The 25,719-nt window shown below is 42.1% G+C and overlaps 1 protein-coding gene across 1 annotated transcript in view; it reads left to right on the top strand.

The window, feature by feature from the left end:
• BACE2 (beta-secretase 2) overlaps positions 1 to 20,301 on the top strand; it is an 87,561-nt gene extending 67,260 nt beyond the window's left edge. Inside the window, exon 9 of the mRNA XM_066259343.1 lies at positions 14,871 to 20,301. Within this exon, the coding sequence (XP_066115440.1) occupies positions 14,871 to 15,124 (254 nt within the window). The 3' untranslated portion in view covers positions 15,125 to 20,301. The remainder of the gene's footprint in view (positions 1 to 14,870) is intronic.
• Positions 20,302 to 25,719: the final 5,418 nt, after the last annotated feature.

Below are 25,719 nucleotides of genomic sequence, written 5' to 3'. Positions count from 1 at the left end.
TATTTATTTGTAGGAGCTCTTTATGTAATTTAAAAAATTAAACATTTATCTGGAGAAATAAAAATCTGTAATTTATTTTCAATTGTAAATTATTTTTGAACTTATAATGACTTATAATATAAAACAGGGGTCCCCAAACTATGGCCTGAGGGCCGCATGCGGCCCCCTGAGGCCATTTATCCGGCCCCTGCGGCACTTCCGGAAGGGGCACCTCTTTCATTGGTGGTCAGTGAGAGGAGCATAGTTCCCATTGAAATACTGATCAGTTTGTTGATTTAAATTTACTTGTTCTTTATTTTAAATATTGTATTTGTTCCCGTTTTGTTTTTTTACTTTAAAATAAGATATGTGCAGTGTGCATAGGGATTTGTTCATAGTTTTTTTTATAGTCCGGCCCTTCAATGGTCTGAGGGACAGTGAACTGGCCCCCTATGTAAAAAGTTTGGGGACCCCTGATATAAATGTTTACTTTTATGTATTTATATATATATATATATCAGTATTTTGCTTTAAGGTTCTTAGGCTTAATGTCACATATTAAATGCCCTTCCTCACTAAAACTTTTTTGTGAATTATTCAAGGACTTTTATATTGGATTTACTTTGACATAGCATGTATGTATTAAACTGTTATCTCTCAAGGTGATTACCACATTGTTCCTATAATACTTATTGAATTATTCATCTTTTCTTTACTAAGTTGAAATCTCACTATGATTTTATACCAAATTTCAGTAAATATTTAGGAGATATATATTTATTTCTGGATTTTCTATTTTGTTCCATTGTTATGTCTTTATGGCATTTCTTTTTATTTTATTTTCCAGAACTTTCCTGCTATTCTTTCTAAATTTTCTTTCCTTCTTGAATATTCAAATCAGCTTGTTTAGTTGAAAATTGTTAGGTCAGCCGAAGGAGGGACAACAGGCCTGATGAGTTTTACAAGAAGTTGATTTATGCATCTGCAAAACAGAGGGGCTGAGACCCTAGTGGCATCAGTGTAGAGCTGCAGGAAGGGGGTGTCTGATACAGGGATTGCTCAGGCATTTGCTGGTGTGAGGTTGGGTGCCCCTGGACATGCCCAGATTAGCATATCCTGGTTTGTTGCCTTGATCACAGACTGTCTCCCTTTCCCAACCCTCAGTTCCCTCCCCATGGCCTTGTCCCAAGGACACTTCCCAGAACCTTCCCAGTGTGGAGGGAGTTGCTTAAGGGGAGGGGAGACCTGGGCAAGGGAGATGCTTAATGAAGAAGTTGCCCTAGTGGGAAGTTGGGTGAGGGGAATTGGAGTTTTGTTGTGTTTTTTTTTGTGTGGGTTTTTTTTGTGTGTGTGTGTGTGTGTGTGTGTGTGTGTGTGTGTGTGTGAGACAGAGAGAGACAGATAGGAAGGGAGAGAGATGAGAAGCATCAATTCTTTGTTGCAACACCTTAGTTGTTCATTGATTGCTTTCTCATATGTGCCTTGACGGGGAAGACGGGAGGGGGCTGCAGCAGAACGAGTAACCCCTTGCTCAAGCCAGTGACCTTGGGCTCAAGCTGGTGAGCCTTGCTCAAACCAGATGAGCCCGCGCTCAAGCCAGCTACCTCGGGGTTTCAAACTCAAGTTCTCCGCATCCCAGTCAGACACTCAATCCACTGCACTACCGCCTGATCAGGCAAGAATTTGAGTTTTTAAGGGGACCTTGGATTTAAAGGAGGCCTGGACCCAAACCTAACAAAAATAATCATTGGTATTTTAGTGAGTTTTTAGTCACTTTAAGCACAGCTATTATATATATTGATATAATCTCAAGCAGATTGTTCTCTTTTTCTATTGTATATGAATTGCTCTCCTTGTTTTTGTGTCCACTGAGTGTTCTCTCTTGGTGTATTTTTTTCTCATGTGGTTTGCAATTTTTTGTTTTGAGCTTCTTTAGTGGCAGTGACCCCCTACCCCTGCCCTCTGGGAGAGTCCAGTGCATCTTGGGCTGTAAAAAATGTTGCTAAAATAAAAAAATTTTGAATTTGCTTCTGCTGAGTGTCCTCAGATCATAAAATCTTCAGGGTTTCTACACCAAGCAAATTTAGATTCCAGCCATGGAATCTGGAGGTAATGTTTGAGAGGCCCCATTTCTCATGGGAGACTCTTTCTTATCCTCCCTGCCCACCCCTCCTCAGACTCTGGACAGTTTGTGGTCCATTTGGTAGAGGTGCCCAGCTCCTTCCACCAATGGGCCAAGATTTTGCTGGCATCTCAGCTCTAGGTTCCATCTCCCTGATGCTGGGTCAAGTCTTCCACCCCCCTTCTACACACACACACACACACACACCCCTGGGCTTTGGGATCCCCAGCCCTAGGACCTATTTATTCCTGGACTCAGCTACATATTTTATAATTGTGATTATATTTTATCTTCATTTCTATATATTATAGTTGGAAGAATTTCCACTTTTGTGCCAACCAGCACATGATGGAGACCAAATCTTTGATTTTTATTTTATTTATTCATTTTAGAGAGGGGGGAGAGAGAGAAAGAGGAGAGAGAGAGATGGGGGAGGAGCTGGAAGCATCAACTCCCATATGTGCCTTGACCAGGCAAGCCCAGGATTTCGAACCGGCGACCTCAGCATTTCCAGGTCGACGCTTTATCCACTGCGCCACCACAGGTCAGGCAGAGAGACCAAATCTTTGGGAGTTGCCCTTCTTTCCCAACTTCTTTTATTTTGGTCTTCACAGTAATTTGTGTTTGGCAGACAACACTTAGCTTATAGGATTAGGCTTCTCTGTAAGGGTTGGGAGGACAGGGTGAGAAGGAGACCAGTGAGTGAGAGCGCTTTGAAGAATCTCATGGGGAGCTTTGTAAAATACACGTGTACCACATCGTCACCTCCTTTTCCAGCCAGGGTGTACAGAATGGCGGTTGGTGGGAGGGTGCTGGGGGATTTGGGAAAAGATCCCCAGAAGCTTCTGTCATGCTGCCCTGCCTCTTATCATCTGCTTTCCCCTCCCCACCCTTGAAGATCGTTCTAATTTCAGATCAGAACCAGATAAACAAGGTGGCAGTCGTGGTGTGTCATGGAGCTGGCCAGCCTGGGCCTTGAGTAAGTGGTCTCACAGACCTGCAACAGATATTGGACTGGAGACTGTCAACTGCCTATGTGTGATCTGGGCCAAGAGTCCTAAGAAAATTAATAGTGTTAAAATTGACAACTCTCTTAATGTACCCAAAGCTTCTGAAATACCACCCATCTCTTTTTATAGATGGAGACATTTAGCACCCAGAACTGTATAGATTTCAGCTTGTACAACTGGAGACACATCGTAGAGTTGGCACTCATTTCACTGTGAATTTTCTTTGCTGCAGGTTGAAAGTGGATTGTCTGGTACATGTTCGTGTATAAAAATAGGAATGTTAGCTCTCAAGCACAGAGTTGCAGAGATATGCCTCTGCCTTCTACTTAAAAATGCAATCAAAGATGTCAAAGCCACGGGGCTGTAAAGGCAGTGATGGGGCAGCCCTGCTTCCTTGTTTGACAGGAAAGTACACCAGGTTCCCGAAAGCAAGGGGCTTTCCCGTGCCTGTGTAGCAAAATCAGCCCGGGTCCAGAACGCCTGTCCTTACAGAATACTCCTCAGAGAACATCTCAGTGCCAAATCATTGGTCTTGGGAAGCAGTTCAATTATTTTGTGTGCTATGACAACAAAGATCTGACCATTATAATTTTTATAGTTGGGAAATTGGCACTTCTTCCTCAGGCACTCATTATCAACTGGGTCCTAAGCTTCTGGGGAACAAGGCAGAGAAAAAAGCATAATTAAAATTTTAATCCAAGACACTGATGTAAGAATTAAAAAGAACAGTATGTTAACAGGTGGTTTTAGGAAGCAATGACCTTACCCCAGGCACTGTGCTGAGTGCTTAACTTCTCTATTTACTTGCTTATCCATACAATAAGAGTGAGACTTGTAGGTGCTGTTATCACCACATGCAGATGAGGAAACTGAGGGGGAAAGAAGTTAAATAACTTGGCCAAGATGACACACTTCTTAAGTGGGAGCTAGGATCTGAACCCCAGAAGTCTGGTCCTAGGGTCTATGCTCTACCACTGCTTCCTATAGCCTCTCATAAATAAATGCAATATGAAAAATTAAAATCTATTTTATAACCACAGCATTAGTAGTGTATGTAATAAATGTTCAGTGAATGGCTTTCCTGGAAAATACTCTACATAAGTATTTTTATTTCCTTTAGCATTGAGTAGCTAGTTAGCCAGTGTGAGGATACAGGTGTTTCTGGGTTACACAGTATGTTCAGCAGCATATAAATTGGTGCTAGTTCACAAAAACATTTTTTAAAAATATGTAACTTTTCTGATTATAAAAGTAACACATGTACATTGAGGAAAATTTGATTTGGGGGATGTTGGGTAAATGTATGGCCAGCAGTCGCGGCCATTCACATGCAGGTTTGCATTGAATTCAGATAGACAGTAAAGAAACAGTGGAACCAAAAAATGGTGGGCCATTTCTTTATTAAAGTCTTGCACAGGCTGATGAGCACCACACAGGGAAACACTTCACTTTCACTCAGGGCTCCCAAAGCCACTGACACATTCTCCGGTTCCACAACCAGGAGAATCTTCTTCAGTTTCTCCTAGAATCAAAGGCCCCTCCAGACTCAGTGGAGCTCGCAAAGCCCCTGACCTCTATTTTCCCATCTGTACACCTTCTCTCTGCACCAACTGACTTCTTCTTCAGCATTCTGCATTCTCTTTGTTCTCACTCTACAAACATGGCTTCTCTCTCTCTGCCTCTTCTTCTGCTCTCTCTCTGCATAGACTTTCTGGCGCAAAACCTCTCCTCCAGCACACATTAGCAAAAACAGTGGCTCTTCCCAAGCAGGAAGGTAATTTACAATTTCACAGATCACATATACTTGGCACTGCCCAGCCCTCAAGGCAAACTCTAAGGGAGAAGCATAAAAATCACATTTTACAAACTTATTTGCCCAACAGTAAACAAGTGTGTTTTTTTAGATTTGTTCCTTGTATTGGGGCAGCGCCCTGTATGTATAGTCTATGGAAGGCTGCTGGTGCTTGCCTTCAGGGCAGCAGATTGCGGATTGCCTTCCTGCTTGGGAGAGGTGATTGTTTGCTGGAGACGGGTTTTTCCCCCAGCTTGTTTTGCTGGAGAGTGCAGAAAGAAAGAGAGCTGGGGGGGGGGGGGCACACTGAGGCTGGTGGAGGCCTGTGAGTCTGGGAGACTGGAGAATGAGTTGGGCTTTGGGAGCCCTGAGTGAGAGGAAAGTGGTCTTCCCTGCCTGTTTGCTCATCCACCTTTACAAGACTCTAATAAATGGAATGGCCCACCATTTTCTGGCTCCACAGTTCTTTTATGTCAGCCCACATCCAATGGGAACCTGAACCTGCATGGCCGTGGTGGCAGCCACCAGCCTTACAGGGGAGCTTAGATATTTTTATTGTTTATAGCACATAGGGAAAAGTATGTAACTCAGGCATTCCACTTGAAGAGCAATACTAAAATCAACCCCCCTGTACCCACGGATCTGGGGTTGGTTTTGTTGTTCTTTTTGAACTTAAATGCACTCATATCACATGTTGTTCTTTGACATACTGTTTTGACTATTTTGTTCTTTTGATTTTTTAAAAAAATTTGTTTACTGATTTTAGAGAGAAAGGAATGGAGAGCAAGAGAGAGACAGAACGATCGATCTGTTTCTGTATGTGCCCTGACTGACTGGGGTTTGAACTGACAACCTCTGTGCTTTGGGATGATGCTCTAACCAACTGAGTCAACCAGCCAGGGTATAAGGCCAGGGGCCATCTCCATGGCCATGCAGGTTCTCACTGGATCCAGGCAGACAGTAAAAGAACTATGGAGCCAGAAAATGGTGGGCCATTCTGTTTACTAAAGTCTCCTGATGGCGGACAAGCAAGTATGCAGGGAAGATGGCTTCCCTCTCTCTCAGCATCCCCCAACCTCCGCAGTCCCCAATCAGGGCTCCCAAGCCCAACTAGGTCTCCAGTTTCACAACCCGGACTCATTCTCTGGACTCACCCTCCAAACTCTCTCTGCACTCTCTATCAAAACAGGCTAGGGGAGAAAAACCTTCTCCAGCAAACAATTACCCCTCCCTATGGAGGCAAGCAATCTGCAATTTGCAATTAGGCAAAATATAAGTGAACAAACCTAACACACATTACACACTTGAAACACGTTGGTTTGCCCAACACAGGGCTTTTTCAGTTTTTAATAGCTTTATTTGGATACAAGTGGTATAAAATGAACAGTTCATGTTATAGGGTACAACTTGTTAAAAAAAAAAAAAATATATATATATATATATATATATATATATAACACATATATATTCTCTTATTGATTTTGTGAAAGAGAGAGAGAGAGGAATGGTGAGAGAGAGAAAAGACATTACTTTGTTGTTTCAATTATTTATGCATTCATTGTGTTGCCACTGGAAATGTAGTTCTTCTATGGAGTCACAGAAAAGGAAATTTACAAGACCCATTGTAAAGCCAGTAGCCACGGCCACCATCACAGCTGCCTGGCCTATGCAGGTTCGCATTAGATTTGGACAGACGGTAATGAAACAAGAACTGGTGGGCCATTAGCTTTAATCCTAGCTTGCACCTGGTGGGCAAATAAAAACACACACTGGGCTCCAAAACCCACTCATTCAGTGCTCACAAAGCTACTGACTTATCCGAGTTTCCTAGAATCAGAGGATTCTAGTTCACTAGCCTTATTCACCTCTGTTCCCCATCTCCTCTCTGCACAAACTCTGTACAAACTAGCTTCTCCTTCAGCACTCTGCCATCTTGGCTGCTTCTCCTCTCCTCCGTATGGCCTTTATCTGCTCTCCTCTCTGCTCTCCTCCTAGAATGTAATCACTCTTCCCTCAGAACAGCGTGATCTCTCCTTTTAAAACCTTTTGGCGCCAAAGCCCTCCCCCAACACACATTAACATAATCATGCCCATCCCAAGCAAGAAGGGCAACTAATAGCACCTGGGCTACGGGCTTCCACGTGGGCAGTGCTCACTTTAACAAAGTGAGCATAGTATGTTTTATCTGCCCAACACCTATATTTGGAAAAGATGAGGCTTTTGCAGTAAGATTTATTCAGGGTTGAAATAGGAGCCTGCCCATAGGTTTCTAGTGTCTTATTTCCATCTGTCCTGCCCAGGAAAAAGTCCAATCTTGTCTTCATTAAGCCCAGTATAAAGACCAAAGTCCAGCCTGACCTGTGGTGGCGCAGTGGATAAAGCGTTGACCTGGAAATGCTGAGGTCGCCAGTTCAAAACCCTGGGCTTGCCTGGTCAAGGCACATATGGGAGTTGATGCTTCCAGCTCCTCCCCCCTGTCTCTCTCTCCTCTCTGTCTCTCTCTGTCTCTCCTCTCTAAAAAATGAATAAATAAATAAATAAATTTTTTTTTAAAGTGACTTTAAAAAAAAAAAAAAGACCAAAGTCCAGGTACTCTGCACCATGGTTTAGTCTCTACCAAAGCTTAATCCAGTCCTGGTGCTGCTTGGAACCTGTACTTGGGAGGAGACCACATGGCTCCCTGGCCACAGGCAGCTGCCAGCCCAAGTGAAACAAACAGGGTCAGCCCTGCAGGTGTCTCTAAGTTGAAGGGTAGAAAAAAATGAGTGGATCTTTGACTTCTGTTTATATTTTGGGGATGTAAAAGACTAGCTTTCCTTTAAGCCAGGGGTCCCCAAACTACGGCCTGCGGGCCACATGCGGCCCCCTGAGGCCATGTATTCGGCCCCCGCCGCACTTCCGGAAGGGGCACCTCTTTCATTGGTGGTCAGTGAGAGGAGCATAGTTCCCATTGAAATACTTTTTTTTGTTTTTTTTTTTTACTTTAAAATAAGATATGTGCAGTGTGCACAGGGATTTCTTCATAGTTTTTTTTATAGTCCGGCCCAACAACGGTCTGAGGGACAGTGAACTGACCCCCTGTGTAAAAAGTTTGGGGACCCCTGCTTTAAGCCAAGTAATCAGTTTCTTAAGAATTTTGTGGGCTTGCAACTAAGCAATCAAATCCTTCTTCTAGGCTAGACTGACAGGTCTCTATGGCCACCACCTTGGCTTCCACTGCCGTGCCTTAAAGTGGAAGCAGGGAAGCACCCCCCCCCTCCCCCACTGTTTTGGTAGGAATCAGATTTTACCTAGGGGAGCTGGAAAAACAGGTTCTCCCTCTCTGGTACAGGGAGTGTTAATCTCCTAGGGTCCTAGTAAATGGAATGCTGCAGCTTCCTACTGAAGTACTTTCCATTTTTATAAAATTTAATGTCCAATTCCCTTTGCTCTCTTTCTCTATTAATATCTACCTACCTAAGTTAACGATTGATTTTTAAATATGCCCTTACTGGGGATCGAACCCACAACCTTGGTATAGTGAGACCTACTGAATTGAGCTATCCAGCCAGAGCTATATATGCACTCTTTTATTTTTTTAAGATTTTATTTATTTACTTTACAGAGAAAGGAAGAGGTGGGGACAAGAAGTAGCTGCTTCACTCTAGTTGTTCATTGGTTGCTTGTTGTATGTGCCTTGACCGGCCAAGCCCAGGATTTCAATCCAGCTACCTCAGTGTCCCAGGTTGTTACTCTATCCACTGCGCCACCACTCTTGAAACCATCACCACATATGAGACAATAAATATTTTCAGCAAGCCCAAAAGTCTCCTGTATAGCTTTGTTCTGCCTGCCTCCAAGCCTCTGCTGACCCCACACCACCGCTAGTATCTACTGGTTTGCCTTCTGTCGAAACTATTAGATTACTTTTCACTTTTTAGAGTTTATATAAATGGAATCACAGTGTACATTTATTTTTGTCTTCTTTCATTCAATATAATTATTTGAAATGTACTCATTTTATTTCATGTATCCATAGTTCATTTTTACTGCTGAATAGTTTAATTGTATAGCTATACCACAGCTGGTTTATCCCCATTCACCTGTTGAATTTTGAGGTTGTTTCCAAGTTTTTTGGCTATTCCAAAGAAAGTAGCTATGAACACTAGTGTAGAAATCCTTGAACATATATATTTATTTTTCCTGGCTAAATCCATGCAGTGGAATGGCTAGTTTGTATGACAGAAATATGTTCCACTTCTGAAAACTGCCAAACTGTTTTTCAAAGTGACATTCCTACCAGTAGTGTGTGAGTTCCAGTTCCTCTGTAGCCTCACCAACATTGGATATTGTCAGTTTTTAATTTTAATAGATATTTGGTGGTACCTCATTATGGTTTTAATTTACATTTTCCTAATGACTAATAATCTTGAGATTTTTTTATGTGTTTTATTTTCCATTCACACATCTTTGGTGAAGTGTCTTTTCTGATTTTCTTGCTTATTTTTATATTGAATTCCTTGTCTTCTGATTATTGAGTTTTCAGAGTTATGTCCAGAATTCAAATCCTTTATGAGAAATGTAGCTTGCAAATATTTTCTCCCAGTTTTTCTTGTCTCTTAATATTATCTTTTAAGGAGGGATTCTTTGAATTTTGATAAAAGTTATCTTTTATTTCTCTTATGGTTGGTATTTTTTGGTGATGTAACTGAGAAAATTTCTTTTTAACTCAAGGACATTTCCTCCTGTGTTTTTTTTATGGAATTTTTATAGTTTTAGAAATGTTTTTAGATTACAGATAGTTACAGATTTTTCAGATATCTTTCTGTTGACTTCTAATTTAATTCTACTGTGATCAGAGAACATAGTAAACCAAATCTTTTCAAGTGTATTGAAATTTATTTTAAGGACTATTATAGCCATCCCTTCAGCTGCGTGGCTGGAATATTCTGTAGATTGTCAATTAAATCAAGTTGGTTGGTAGTGCTGTTTGGATAGACTATATTCCTACTTAGTTCTGTCTGCTTGCTCTATCTGTTGTTCAGAAAGGGATATTGAAATCTCTGACTGTTTTTGTGGATTCGTTGATTTCTCCTTGCAGTCCCCTCATTCTTTCACATGTATTTGGAAGCTCTTATTAGGTGCATAAATGTTTAGTATTGTTATGTCTTACTTATGAGTTGAGTATTTTATCATTATGAAGTTACCATCTTTATTCCCAGTAATACTCTTTGTTCCAAATCTACTCTGTCTGTTATCTTTTTCCATCCTTTGTTTTTTAATTAATTAATTAATTAATTATTTTTTTTTTCCATTTTTCTGAAGCTGGAAACAGGGAGAGACAGTCAGACAGACTCCCGCATGCGCCCAACCGGGATCCACCCGGCACGCCCACCATGGGGCGACGCTCTGCCCACCAGGGGGCGATGCTCTGCCCATCCTGGGCATCGCCATGTTGCGACCAGAGCCACTCTAGCACCTGAGGCAGAGGCCACAGAGCCATCCCCAGCGCCCGGGCCATCTTTGCTCCAATGGAGCCTTGGCTGCGGGAGGGGAAGAGAGAGACAGAGAGGAAAGCGCGGTGGAGGGGTGGAGAAGCAAATGTGCGCTTCTCCTGTGTGCCCTGGCCGGGAATCGAACCCGGGTCCTCCGCATGCTAGGCCGACGCTCTACCGCTGAGCCAACTGGCCAGGGCTGTTTTTTAATATATTTGAGTATTTAAATTTAAAGCTAGTTTCTTGTAGGCAGCATATAATGATAACATTTAATATTGCTTTGTATCTAATTTGACAATCTCTGTTTCTTATTAGCGTGTTTAGACCACAGATTGGCAGACAACAGCAGGCCAGCCAAATCTAGCATCTAGCCTGTTTTTGAATTAAGAATGTTTTTTACATTTTTTTAAAGGTTTATGTAAAAAAAAATCAAAAAGAATGTGTGATAGAAATCATATGTGGCCCAAAACGCCTAACATATTCTATGTCTGGTCCTTTACAGAAAAAGATCGCCAGCCTCCGATGTAGACTATGTTTAATGTGATGATTGGTACGGCTGTGTTTAAGTTAATCATGTTGTTATTTGTTTTCTCTATGTCTTATCTGCCCCCCACACACACATCCGCTTTCCTCTTTTTCTGTCTTCTTTCGGATTATTTCTATTTCTTTTTATCTCCTCCGCTAGTTTATTAACTAGAACTCTTTGTTGTGTTTAGTGGTTGCCTTAGGGTTTATATACACCTTTAATTTATCACAGTCTGCCCCTCTATACAATAAAAGAACCTACAACAATATATGTCCGTTTCTGTCCTCTGCTCAAAGAAAGTTATTACTGTCAGACAGTTCACTAATGCACATGTTATAAACCACCCAGTATATTGTTATTATTCTTGCTTTAGATCTGTTATCTTCCTAAGTATTTACAGTTCCGAATGTAGGTGTTATAGCCGTCATTATCATTCCTGATGTTGATCATTTCTTTGTGCAGATCTAGGTTTCCGTCTGATAGCATTGCTCTTCTGCCTGAAGGGCTTCCTTTAGTGGATTTTATAGTGCAGTCGGTGGTGATGATTTTCTTAACTTTTATCAACTTTATTGAGGTATAATTGAAAGATTAAAGTTATATATATTTAAGATGTACAACTCAATGTTTTGATATACCTGTGCATTGTACAATGATCACTATGCCTAATGTGTGGTGGCGCAGTGGATAAAGCAACCACCTGGAATGCTGAGGTTGCCAGTTTGAAACCCTGGGCTTGCCCCAGAAGGACACATATGAGAAGCAACTATAGGTTGATGCTTTCTGCTCCCCCCTCCCTGCCAATGACTCTCTCTCTCTCTCTCTAATCAGTAAATATAGACCAGGTGGTGGCACAGTGGATAGAGCGTCAGACTGGGACATGGAGGACCCAGATTTGAAACTCCGGTCACCAGCTTGAGCGCATGCCCATCTGGTTTGATCAAGGGTCACCAGCTTGAGCCCAAGGTTGCTGGCTTGAGCAAGGGGTCGCTCGGTCTGCCGTAGCCTGCCCGTCAAGGCACATATGAGAAAGCAATCAATGAATAACTAAGGTGCTACAACGAAGAACTGATGCTTCTCATCTCTCTCCCTTCCTGTCTGTCTGTCCCTATCTGTCCCTCTCTCTGTCTCTGTCACAAACAAATAAGGAAATCAGAATCTACAATCAATAAAATCTTTTAAAAAATAAGGAAGTAAATAAGTAAGTGAAATGATCACCACAACCAAACTGATGAACATGCTTATTGCCTCACATGTTACCGTTTTCTTTTTTCTTTTGTTTGGTGGTGGTGAGAACATTTAAGATCTACCCCCTTAGCATATTTCAAGTGTACAATACAGTATTGTTAATAGTAATCACTGTGTTATACGTTATCTCTAGAGCTTACTCATCTTACATACCTAGATCTATATACAGTGGTACCTTGAGATACGAGTTTAATTCGTTCTGTAACAAAACTCGTAAGTCAGTCAACTTGTATATCAAACAAATTTCTCCCATTTAAAATAACTGAAATAGATTTAATCCATTCCAGCCCTGTGAAACATCCCCAAACCATCCTAAATTATGAAAAAAGACATGTTTTTAATTAAGAAACATACATGTATACTTTACCAATGCATAACAAAATATATGAAATAAAAGAAAAAAAGAGTTATTTAGTACTGTATTCTTACCTTGGAGACAGACCAGTGTGGTTAACGGAGGTGAATGGCGGAGGAGGAGGGAGAGAGGAAGGGATGCAGGCACTGTAGACACATAAACTAAAACTGCACTTTCTTAACACTAAATGTAAACTAAAACTGCACTTTCTTTACTTAAAATGAAACCACAAAAACTTAATTGTAAAAAAATGTACTTTCTTAACTTTAAACTTACCCTAAGCTTAACATTACGTATTTTTCATTTAATCATCACCTGTTTTTGCCTTTTTGGCTGTACTTTCGGCACTCTCACTTGCAAGACTTTTGAATAAAAACCTATCCAAAGAGGTTTGTTTTCACCTGCCTTTTAAAATGTTATGGAAATGTAACAATCAAGTGTCATTAAAAAGTTCTGAAGCACAACCAGTTGAAACTTTTTCTGGGTGTTTCTTTTCAATGAAACTTGAAAGCTTCTCCCACATTGCCAGCATGTCTTTAATTTCACTTGTAGAAATCACTTTCTCAGGCTCTACCTCCTCCTCACTACTAATCCCTTGTAGAAGCTCCATATGTTGCATCATCTGTAGCTCCTTCAACTCCTCAGTTGAGAGTTCCTCCTCATGTTCCTCAACAAGCTCGTTTACATCACACTCATCTACCTCCAGACCCATCAACTTTCCGAGGGACACAATCTCTTCCAACGCTTCTTCCTCAGTCTCAGTCTCTGGTTCTAATCCTTCGAAGAAGTCCCTGTCTGCAACAACATCAGGCCATAACTTTTTCCATGCCGAGTTCAAGGTTCTTCTTGTAACCTCGTGCCATGCCAAGTCAATAATGCGTAAACATATCACGATGTTGTAGTGATCTTTCCAAAACTCTCAAAGGGTTAGAATTATATTCTCAGTCACCTCAAAACTCTCAAAGGGTTAGAATTATATTCTCAGTCACCTCAAAGCACCTTTAAAGTGCTTTGTATAAAGCTCTTTAAAGCTGGAAATGACCTGCTGATCCATAGGTTGCAAGATTGAAGTTGTGTTGGGTGAGAGGTAGAGGACTTTCACAAATTTGAACTCATCAAGAATGTCATCTTCAAGACCAGGTGAGTGGGCTGGAGCATTTTCAAGGATTAGTAATGCTTTCATTGGGAGTTTATTTTCTTGAAGATATTTCTTCACTACAGGATCAAAGACGAGATTTACCCATTCAGTAAAAAACTGCCACATAACCCGTGCCCTAGCATTGGTGCACCACATAACCTGCAGTTTTTCTTTAAGAATCTTATCTTGTGAGTCTTAAAGGCTCAAGAATTTTTGGAATGATACACTAGCAGTGGCTTTACTTTACAGTCACCGCTAGCATTTGCACACAATGCAAGGGTCCGACAGTCCTTCATGGGTTTATGGCCTGGCAGCTTCTTCTCCTCTGTGGTGATGAAAGTCCCTGGGCATTTGAATCTGCGATTTACATTCGTTTATTTGTTCTGGTTTTCTTTTCTTTTTTTTTAAGATTCCACATATAAGTGAAACAATATGGTATTTGTCTTTCTCTGATTTATTTCACTTAGCATAGTACCCTTTGGACCCATCCATGTTGTCTTGAATGGCAAGGTTTCATTTTTGATGGCTGAGTATTCCACTGTACATATGTACCACATCTTTATCCAGTCATCTATGAATAGACACCTAAGTTGCATCTATATCTCCACTATTGTAAATAATGCTGCAGTGAACAGAGGGGTGTGTATGTCTTTTTGAATTAGTGTTTTTGTTTTCTTTAGATACATACCCAGAATTGGGATTGCTAGGTTGTATAGTGTGGTCATTATGAAAAAGTATGAAGATTCCTCAAAAAACTAAAAGTAGGCCTACCATATTGCAGAATTAGAATCCACCAGAAGGCCTGGACCCAGGTAACTCTGCTGGGGAAGTCCCCAGGACTCAGGAAGCTTCAGCTGAGCTTTCAGCTGTGAATGCTACTGCTCTTTTTCTTTATCACAACCCACCAGCCCAGCTGAGCCTGCCAGGCTTTGTCTGCTGCTGTCACCTGCAGAGTCCTCCAGCCCCTCCAGCCCTCCATGAAGTACCTGGTGCTTCTGCATGTGCACATCTACTACATAGGTTCCATATCTGCAGCCCTGAAATATGCTGTCCTTCTAGTCACAGGGGACAGGACCTGCAGAAGGCGCGCTGCCACCAAGACCTCCCTGGTGCATGCTCAGAGCCACTGGAACCTGGTGCCCAGGTGACTGTGGTCTGATAAGTTCGGGGTGTGTTAGAGATGGACTGCTCATTTCATAGCTGTGGATTTCCCCCTTCTGTCTCCTCAGTGATTGCAGGTACTCCAGTGTCTGAAATTTCTGGGCCTTTCTCAACAGACGACATAGCCAGCAACTGTGTTCCCACCCTGCCTTTGAATGAGCCCATTTTGTGGATCGTCTCCTACACCCTCTTGAGTGTGTGTGGGATCATCCTTCTCACCTTAATCATCCTGCTACTCCTCCCGTTCCGGTGTCGGCATGCCCCCCGGGACCCCGAGGTTGTCAATGATGAGTCTTCTCTTGTCCGGCATCGCTGGAAATGAAGAGTAAAGCTTGAACGCGAGCAACCTTGAACTCAGCTATGAAGAGACTTCTATTTTCAGTGCAGCAGGTGGGGGTGGTAAAACCGGGTTTCTTCCTACATCCACTGGTCTGAAATCTCTGTTCTGCTCCCAGATGCCTTCCAGATTCATTGTATGTTGATTCTTAATTTCTTAGCTTCCTTCTTCTGGGAAAAATGATAATAATAATAATAATAATAAAAAAGAAAGTCATTCTAAACCAAAACAGAGTGACTTGGGCTTCAGACTTGATGTGACTGGGATACCAAACCGTCTTGATGTGCCTCGAGATAAAAAGGAAGCTGTCGCTTGCACCTCTGGGGAAGGGAGTGCGTCTATGTTATCCCTCTTCTCGGCTAATGGGAAGCTTTTTGTATGCATTGCACTTAAGGGTATTTTGCACCAGGCGTCTACTAGGGTCTGAGTAGTCTAAGAAGGCTCACAATACGATGGCAGGAGAAGCAGTCTGGGGCCTGTTGACAGAACTGTCCCGCCCCTTCTGAGTTGGGGACAGCAGCAAGCCCCTTTTCTGGGTCTTTCTGTGCCCTGAATAGAGATCATCATGCAGCAGTCCTCACCGTCCTCTTCTGATGATGGAAGGCCTTTCCCCACCACGGTGGAGTGAGAAGGAAGCCTGCTCTATTGTACTCAATGCTTCCATAGTAATGTTGGTATAAAAGTAAAAAAGAAAAAACTACCTCTGTTGAGACCCTGTGCAGGGTCCCAGCCCGAGTGGGGTTGCAGGAGGCTGGGTCCCTCTCCTGAAAGACTCCTCCTTCCGTCAGGCCAGATGGAACTGGTGCTGAACCGCCCATGCATCGAACTTTGGTCACCAAGCTGGTCTTTAGCTCCTGTGCCAATCTTACTTCAAATCAGTAAACAGTGTTTCAATGAGAAAAGCAAATTCTGTGTCACTCACTTAGTTGTTCCTTTTTCCAAATCTCTGAGGGTAGGTTGATTATTACCCTTTTGAGAAATAGGGAAACGGTTAAATGCCTATACTCCTGACCAGTTCCCAGCGGAAGGAAGACGCAAGACATACAAAGAACTTTTGGAGGGAACTTCTAGTTATTCTCGTGCTCTGAAACCGTGAGTGTCCATTTCACATTGTTTGAACCGGTGGCCCACAGGCTTCTTCCCTTTGCACGTCCAATCTTTGGTGCCCGTTGGGTGTGCAATGGTATCTTTATTTGGGGAAATCCCCTTTAGCTATTATTTGAGGCCTTTGCCAAAGAAAAGCAGAAACTGCTCGATATAATCAGCCTTATATGATCCAATGTAATTAAGAGAAGGGTTCAAAGCCAGCATCCCTTCTCTCTTGTTCCTGTGCCAAGTTCGATGTTCACTTTGCATTACTATTGTGCTGAGTTGGATATATAATAAAATTCCACTGGAAGGGCTAGCTGTGGCGTGTCTCCTCTGGCTGGATGCTATTTGTGTTCAGAATCAGTTCCATGTGGATGTTTCAGCCACCTGCTTTGCTCTCTGGATCCCAGGGTCACCTCTATATTTAGAAATAGTATATGATAGTGCCAGAGATGCGAGGTCACTTATACTGGTCATGGTGTCCTCACAGACTCTCCCGCTTTTACAGATACTTGTGGTGAAGAGCATGAATTTTTTGTGTTATTCAATGTACAGCTCAAACATGGCAGGAATGAGTCAGTTCCTCTTGGGATGGGACGGTGGGACAAACTTCTGTTATCTGATGCTTGTTATCACATCTGGTCTCAGTTGAGAGGTAATGATTTAAAATGTATTTCAGAATTAGACATCTCTGGAAGTCTAATCCTCCTCTTATTGCCTCTTTCACTGGCTGCTGTTTGTGAGCCACTTTGCATAGAAGTGAAGACAGCATTCCTAGACTGTGCCTTCCCGTGCTGTGCAAAGTCTGAACCCCTGAATTAAGAAGAGGGAATCGCAGGTGTGACCTGGTCAGTTTTGCTCCTTTATTTCTTTGTGCAGGTGTCCTCTGTTCCATTTCCCTTGTTAGATTTCTGAGCTCAGACTATTTCTGTTACAGCCCATTAGCGGGTGCTGTTCCCAGAATACATGATAACAGCAAGTTAGATTTCAAGCTGTTTGAATGACGTTTGCTATATATAATTCTCTGTGTTTGGCATCAGATTTCTCTACCTTTTCATCTCTGACATCATTGGATGGGACGTTTTAATGGGAATACTTAAATTACAAAATAATTTAATTTAGCAATGAGCATGAAATAGACAATGGAATGTGGCACATGTTCCTGGCATGACTTGCTGCTGAAAATTGAACTCTAAATAAAATCCCTGGTAAGTCATTCCCACCTCCTCGAGTTACGATGTAAACTGAGACTTATCTTGGGAAATCTGCAAGTAGACCTGCTTTAAACAGCAAAGGAAGTAGCAACCACTTGAGGGTGTCACTGTTACCTGGAACACACTGTGTAAAATGCTGGAAGATGGTTCTTTCCTGAAAACTGCAACTTGATGTTAGGCTGTTATCAAACCATTGTCAGCTCTCTGATGGGCATGGATGTTTCTACAGGAACAATACTTTTCTTTCTTTTTATTTGGGTGATGCTTTATAATCCTGATAAAGGTATTTGGAAGCCAGAAATGAAATCTTGTCTTCAGCAACTGAAACTGTTTATGAAAAGTAGCAAGAAATGGGATGGGGACTGAGTCCATTTTTTTCCCTTGGGAATTTGAAAACACCACATGCGATTGCGTGAGGTTCACCTGGCATTTCCCATGCACTATTTTATGTTCCTCCTGAAGCTAAGACAAGTATGTAACAAAGAAAGAGAACCTTGCATGTGACAACAGAGAAGGTTTACTGAACACAGTATACTCCCTGACATTTGAAAGGCTTTTACCTGATTCATCGTGAAATGCAGAGGTTTTGGTCAGAGATAAAGGTGGGGCTAATTGCAGTTCAAAGCTATGAAAGTAGTTTCCCAGTAATGCCTCATTCATTCTGCAGAGTTTTGGGTTATAGGTTTTGCAAAGCCATTATGATTGGGGAATTGCATTATCTCATTTAAGAGGTGAGGCAGGAGTATTTCATTATTTAATAGGTTCCCTGGGAGAATGGAAATTTGTTAATTTTCCCTCTCCAGGCAGAGCTGCCAAGAATGCTTAGGTTCTAAGTTCTAGCCTTGTGCCACTTGACATCACTGGGAATAAATCACCGCCCACAGCCTGCTTCATCCACAACAATAATCTAGTTTCACAGACTTTATCCTTATTAGTGGAAACCAGATAATTGGGGGGGGGGGCTGGTGGGTTTTCGATTGTACGAACTTACTAAGATTGATTACGGAACTGTTCAGCATTAAAACTTTGCACTAAAAGTTTTTTTTTTTTTTTTTTTAAGGAAAAACAACTAAACACCATAAAATGTAAAATTATAGTTTTGCCAAGAAAGATACTAGGTATTTAGTGCCAAGAAATCTGCACACAACAGAAGTTCTTGTGCACATTTCTGGTAGGTCTTAAGAATTTCATACTATCTGTTTACCAATAAAACAGCAAACAAGAAAAATACATTTTCAGAGCAGGGAAGGAAATTTTTAAAAAATAACCAAAAGTATGTAAGAAAATTAGCAGAATTTGCCGATTTGGAAAAATAGCCTTGATGCCAGGAATCCACAGATATCTTTTGCCTCTAAAGGCGCTGAAATTAATTGGAGATCTGAATTATTTTACACAGCCAAAAACCCCAAACTTCAAGAATATTTAATTTGGGGTCATGTGTCCAATGTCAGCATGGACAAAGTGAGAAACGGACAAAGCAATACACTGTGCATTGCCCAAGGCCTGTGAGCAGCATCCCTGGAGGGTCCCTGAGGTCCTGGAGCTCACTGGGTGCTAGTTAGAGTCATTGCCCTACAGTAGGCTCTCCAGGTGACTCTAGCCAGCGCATACCATGTTTCGGCCTTGGGCAAGTGCTCTGGGCCAGTGAGATCATCATCCTGCAGGTGAAGTCAGCCTGATGAGGGCAATCAGCCATGTGTGTGGAAGGTGGGAGTGAGCAAAGCCAGGACTAGTGGTGACATCAGTGTGTCTGCCAAACCACTAGTCCCCTTAATAATTGGAATTAAATACTGTATGAGTGTCATCAGGACATCCACTCCAACCATACAGGACAGTATTTTATTACCTATCTGAGCTTTCCCGAGAGTTTCTTACAATCAGATATTACGTGCAGGGGTCCAGTGTATCTAAGCTACATTGTGTGTGATTTTACAGCATGCTTGCTCCTAAAGTTTTCCAATAAACTCTGATCCAACCCAGGGCGAAAGCTACTCCAGGACACCTGATCTCTGATGTGCAAGAGCCTCCTTGTGTCCCGTGTAAAGCCTTTGGGAGTTTATTGGGGCACCATTGCCAAAGCAGTGATTCTAGAGGTATCCGGTGAGCATTTCAGGATACAGGAGAGGGTGGGATAAAATACTCTCTGGCCCCTAGGCACCTGCTGGACAGGATGCCCGGGCCTGTGAAGCAGTGATGGAAGTGGCAGTTCCCTTTGCAAGTGGCACTTATTTGTATAGAACCAACCTAGGGAAGTCTAAGTGTAGGTTCCACACAGGGGCACCCCACATAGATCAAACTGTGTAGAATGTTTTGCCAATCCAAATTAGTGATTATATCATTACAATTTACAGGTTTGTAAAATAGACTTTGAGTTAGTTGAGCCCCGCTATCAACTTCCTGGTGTCACTAAAAGGAGGCTTGCAACCTTGAGTACCTTTGAAACCTGGCCTCCTTACCATTCAGGTTTCTCCATGGAATTTCCTTCTCTTGGCTGGGATAGTTGTGCTTTTATTTACGATGGAGGCACAGATCAGAATATCATGAGAAGGTGAGTGTCTCCAACAGGCAACAGGGCTTATTTTTTTCCCTCTGCTAAGTGCTGTATGTGCAAATGGTTGAAAGTTTACAGATATAACTAGGGTTTCAGCTGGCTTCATTTTACCTATTTGAGTAAAGTTTCCCATGAGCCTCACATTTTTGAAGTGAACATTTCTCACATTTTTGAAGTGAACACTTCTGAATGGAAGTTAAGAAAACATTAAAAGATTTTCTTTTTGAGGTAAAGAAGAAAAAATTATCCAAATTCACTAAGTCTCTATTATTCTGTAATGAAAATCACCCAAAATAACCTTCCTTAACCCCAGTTTCTTACACAGCTTTGTGGTCTGTGTTGCTAGTGGTATCAACTTGGAATTTCTTCCCTCGCTTTCCTAATTGTAGGTGCAATGTTCTTATCGGTGGGGTTGGAAATGCTTAGTGTTGGAATTAGCACCTATGAGAGAAAAAAGAATGACTGAGCTTTGTCATGTAATAGAAGCTGAATTATTGTAATCTAAAATGATGTATATCCTACTATGTCTGTTAATTGCACAGGTAAATATACTTTAAGTTTAAAATCTCTGTTTGACCATTGAAAGCAGCCACTCCTATTTTTCTTAAGGAGGGGGACTTTGCTGCTGCACTCATGGCTTCTTTGTGCTTGCAAACCTTGTATTCTAAAACAGATGCCAGAAGTTGCACTTTGCAAAATGTACCGTGTATGTCTCAGATTAACAGCCTTTAATACACAATTCTCAAGTGTATCTTGTATTTTTAAAAGTGCTTAAGATTATTTTGTATCTCCCTTTTGGAATTTTCCTCTATTTCTAGTCCACTATGTTAATTGACAGTATGACAGGACCAAGAGTTGGAGTAAACAGGCATTCACTCCACCTCAGAGGAGGCTCTGCAGACACTGGCCGAGTTCTTGTGCGCTTCAAAAGTGCAGTTTTCTAAAATAATCATATTTTTGTACCTGTATGTTCTACCCAATTAAGAGTAAACCACTGAAAAGGAAATAAAAAGACTTTGGTTTGTTTGAATAAATAATATTTCCAACTCGTTGGGTTTGGATTATTTTTTTCAACACTTAGTTCAAGTCATGCGTCTGAAGTTATACCTGGTGCTGTGTCAGGGCCCCTTTACTTCCACTCCTTTATGTTAATTTCTGGAAAGGATCAAAGGTAAAATGGAATTGAGGGAGGGTCCAAGGTCTGTCATTAAGATGTAAACTCTACTGAAAATGGGAGAAAAATAAATTATATACTAGAGTGTGAGAACAATCCTGGGAGTGGAGATAATGTGCCTGCAGAAAAGGCACCCAGCAAGCACGTTTAAGTGTTTGTAAGAATAGGACATGGGTCGAACAGGGCGGTGGCACAGTGGATAGAGTGTCGGGCTGGGATGCGAAGGACCCGGGTTCAAGACCCTGAGGTTGCCAGCTGGAGCGCAGGCTCATCTGGTTTGAGCAAAGCTCACCAGCTTGGACCCAAGGTCACTGGCTCGAGCAAGGGGTTCACTCGGTCTACTTAAGGCCCACAGTCAAGGCACATATGAGAAAGCAATCCATGAACAACTAAGATGTTGGAACAAAAAACAGATGATTGATGCTTCTCATCTCTCTCCGTTCCTATCTGTCTGTCTCTATCTATCCCTCTCTCTGTCTCTGTTAAAAAAAAAAAAAAAAAAAAAAAGAAAAAGGATGTCTCATGGTATTCAGCCTAGTTCTGAACACTAACTATGGCCAAACAGGGGGCTTCTGTGCTGCCCCTCCCCATAACCCGCCCTGCAAGGAGATGATGTTCTCCAAATTCCACAAAGAACCAGCTCCTAGTCACATATCCAGGAGAGCAGCCAGAAAAGTGTTTGCCACGGGAGTGCACCGAGCTCCCTCTACAAGCAAACGATTCTTGCTCTGCACCACACTCTGACCTGGGTGCTGGCTCACCTTCCAGAAGCCTCAGGATCCTGCTGAGTGGCTCAGTCTCTAGAGGGGCATGCACCAAGTGTGTGTAGGGGGATCAGAAATCCTTAATGCAGACAGACATTAGCTATGAGCTGTGATCTAGCTGCTACACTGATCCTTGAAAAATCTGATTTTTTTTTTTCAATGACTGAATGTTTTTTTGTTTGACGATACCCAGACAAGAAAAACAAAAAAGGAAATTTCAAACCATTAAGAAGTGAAGCAGTAGTTATTGGAGAAACAGGATAGGATGTGTGCTTTCTGATCATGAAGGAGGTCATTTGATTGGAGTTTTTACTTCTATGCCGGTTCTCTGTGGGTGACATTGCAGATGTGACTTGGTGTATCTGTCACTAGGTGGTGCTGTTGTGAAACTGGTATGAAGTTTCTGCTACTGTTTGTTCCTATGGCTTTCATATGCAGCTTTTATCATGTGTGTTCTGGGCTTTTAAACTATATCCCAGCAGTCTACGGCCATACCACCCTGAACGCCCTGATCTCGTCTAAACTATGTCCCAGCACCTAACCAAAGCTGTCCAGTCCTTCGTTATTCTCTAAAATACCATCTGCAAAATACGCTGGCCAGTAACTCTTGGAGGTAATCTTCAATATGCATCTTCAGCCCTGGCCTATCTACTTGGCTGTCCCACAGGGAAGAAAACTGAGTCACAGAGGTGCCATAAAGACCCCAGGGTCTCCCTGTTGGTGACAGAGCCCAGATTCAAAAAACCAGCTTGTTTAATTACTGGACTCATGAACTCAACAACCATTATGCTACTGTCTTTATAAGATTAAAAGTTGGAAATGGAAAGGAAAATTACTTTTTAACACTAAGGATGGTGTATACTACAGTCAAAATGCTACAAGGGAAAATATTGGAAAAAATATTTGTGACCAAAACCTAAGGACAGAAACTAACATTTATTGAACAGCAGATTGTAACCATGCACATTACCTATATCGTGACATTTTATCCTCAGAATAACCTCAGGTACACATTGTTACTAAAAAATATTTTTTGGCCCTGAGTGTTTACCATTTTACCTTTGCCAGTTTCCCCAGTTGCCTCTGGACTGCATAAAGTGTTCATCTAGTAGTTTCCTCAAAAGGGACTTAGAGAAATAGAGGGTACTGAGTTCTTGCTTGTGAAAACTATTTGTAGCCTTCATACATAAAGAAAACTGTGGGCCCTGGCTGGTTGGCTCAGTGGTAGAGCATCGGCCTGGCGTGCAGAAGTCCCGGGTTCGATTCCCAGCCAGGGCACACAGGAGAAACGCCATCTGCTTCTCCACCCCTCCCCCTTTCCTTCCTCTCTGTCTCTCTCTTCCCCTCCCGCAGCCAAGGCTCCATTGGAGCAAAGATGGCCCGGGAGCTGAGAATGGCTCCATGGCCTCTGCCTCAGGTGCTAGAGTGGCTCTGGTCACAACAGAGCGACGCCCCAGATGGGCAGAGCATCGCCCCTTGGTGGGCATGCTGGGTGGATCCCGGTCAGGCGCATGTGGGAGTCTGTCTGACTGCCTCCCTGTTTCCAGCTTCAGAAAAATACAAAAGAAAGAAAAAAAAGAAAACTGTGGCCCTGGCTGGTTTGCTCAGTGGTAGAGCATCAGCCTAGCGTGCAGATATCCCAGGTTCAATTCCTGGTCAGGGCACACAGGAGAAGCACCCATCTGCTTCTCCATCCCTCCCCTCTCACTTCTCTCTCTCTCTCACTCTCTCTCTTCCCCTCCTACAACCATAGCTTGATTGAAATGGATTGGCCCCAGGCACTGAGGATGGCTCCGTGGCCTCCACTTCAGGCACTAAAATGAACTTGGTTACTGAGCAATGGAGCAAGAGATGGGTAGAGCATTGCCCCTAGCAGGCTTGCTGGGTAGATCCCAGTCGGGGTTCATGCAGGAGTCTTGTCTCTCTGCCTCCCCTCCTCTCCTTTCACTGAATTAAAAAAGAAAGAGAGAGAGAGAGAGAAAGAGAGAGAAAGAAAGAAAGAAAAAAGAAAGAGAAAAAAAAAAGAAAAGAAAAAAAACAAAGAAAGAAGGAAAGAAAGAAAACTGGCTGGCTGAATAGAAAAGGCTTGTTTTGAGTTTCCTTTCTCTGGCATTTTGTTGGACTGGCATCACTGCCTTCTGGTTTGAATGCTGCTTTGGGGAAGAGTGAGCTCAGTACTACATTGCACCTCTCATTTTAATAGACTTGGCATTTTTTTTCCCCTAACTGTCCAAAAGATACTGTTCTTATCTTTAAAACCCTCTAAGGCTAGGAGAGGACTCATGCTAGCCATTTGGGATCAACTTTCCTGGGACAGGGAAGTTCAGTATTTCTTCTGATGCATTGCTTTAGTCCCTCCGTCATTTTTACCTGGACTTAAGTTAGACGTATGTTAAATCTGCTTTGCTTATCTTCTATATCTACCATGCTATATAGCATGTTAAAAGTATTTATTTTCTTACATTTTTTTTTTACTTGCCTCATTTCTACCTACTGTGTTCCTTGCTGTGTTTCACAAATGTTACTGATTTTCTCTGGGGCTTTTTCTTCTATGCCTTTCTTGAGTTTGATCAGCTCGAATTTCATCTCCTGTTATTTCACTCTCTTCCCCCAACGTTCACTTTTCTTCATTATGGACCTCTGTTGAAAAAAACTGACCCAATAAGTTGTTGCTGTTGTTTTTACTCTATGATGAAATCTGCATGTTTTTCATTTGCTCTCTGAAGACCTTTTTTCTTGTGTTTTTCATTCAATAATCAGTTTTGCTATCCTTGTCCATATTTTATTAAAATAACATTTGCTCATCAGTTCTGCTCCAGAGCCTTTCTTTATCTGTCACTCACGGTGGAATTGTGCACCAGCTATCTGCAGGAAGTTTCAACAGGGCAAAGAAGCAGGCTTCACCCAACGCCCCACGTTTCACAGTACGCACAGCACATATCCGTTCCCTTCTCTCTGCGGCCAAATAACAGGGCTGTTTCCTGGAAATGTAACACGTGTGTGTGCATCGTTTCACAGCCTGAACCCTTCTGAGTCTCTGAAAGCAGCCACCAACCCTGTCCATTCTCCCTTCCCTTCTCCATTGCCAGAAAGAAGGAACAAGGCTTCCAGCCCGCAGGGTGAGCCTCTCGTTTGGGAACTTGAATGTTCTCTGGTTCCTTCTGAGATGGGCTGCTGCGGGATCCTCTGACCACTTGCCTTGGTCTCTGCCCCGTCTCATCTCAGTGGCTTTCGGCGGCTTCCGCGTGTTCTTCGTCACCTGCAGCGTCTCTCTCCCTCCTGCTGGTGTCACTAACCGTTCCGGGTTCAAGGCTTGCAGTTCATTTGTTTTGTTTCGTTTTCTTGTTTCTCTTCAGTGATTTCCAAGAGAAGGAGAATTTGCTTACTGGAAGTTTGGCCTTTGGTTTTTATTGTGTGTATTTCAGCACCACTTTAAAGGTTGTTTTTTGTTTTTTGTTTTTTGTTTTGCAGGGGTGTGTGTATCTTGACTGCAGAAATGTTTTGGTTTGGTTATTTACATATTTTTAAACTTTTTTATTGATGCTCAAAGATTTATTAAACATATCAATTGCTATGCTATTCAAGGAGGAAAAAAATAAATGAGCTAACTGTTCAACAGTAAAGAAATAGAGTGATTATCATATATACATATATCCTTAGGGTAGAATGCTCATCACCCATGTGAAATATATTTTATAATTTAAAGATCAGAACATTATTATATTACATTAAGAGGAATAAAATGATAAACACTATCCCATACCCACATATATATGCCCATACGTACA

The sequence above is a fragment of the Saccopteryx bilineata genome, chromosome 2, assembly GCF_036850765.1.
Source record: "Saccopteryx bilineata isolate mSacBil1 chromosome 2, mSacBil1_pri_phased_curated, whole genome shotgun sequence".
In the NCBI taxonomy this organism is placed as follows: Eukaryota; Metazoa; Chordata; class Mammalia; order Chiroptera; family Emballonuridae; genus Saccopteryx; species Saccopteryx bilineata.
The sequence above is the reverse complement of the archived record's forward strand: the minus strand, read 5'-3'. Positions and strand labels throughout refer to the sequence as shown.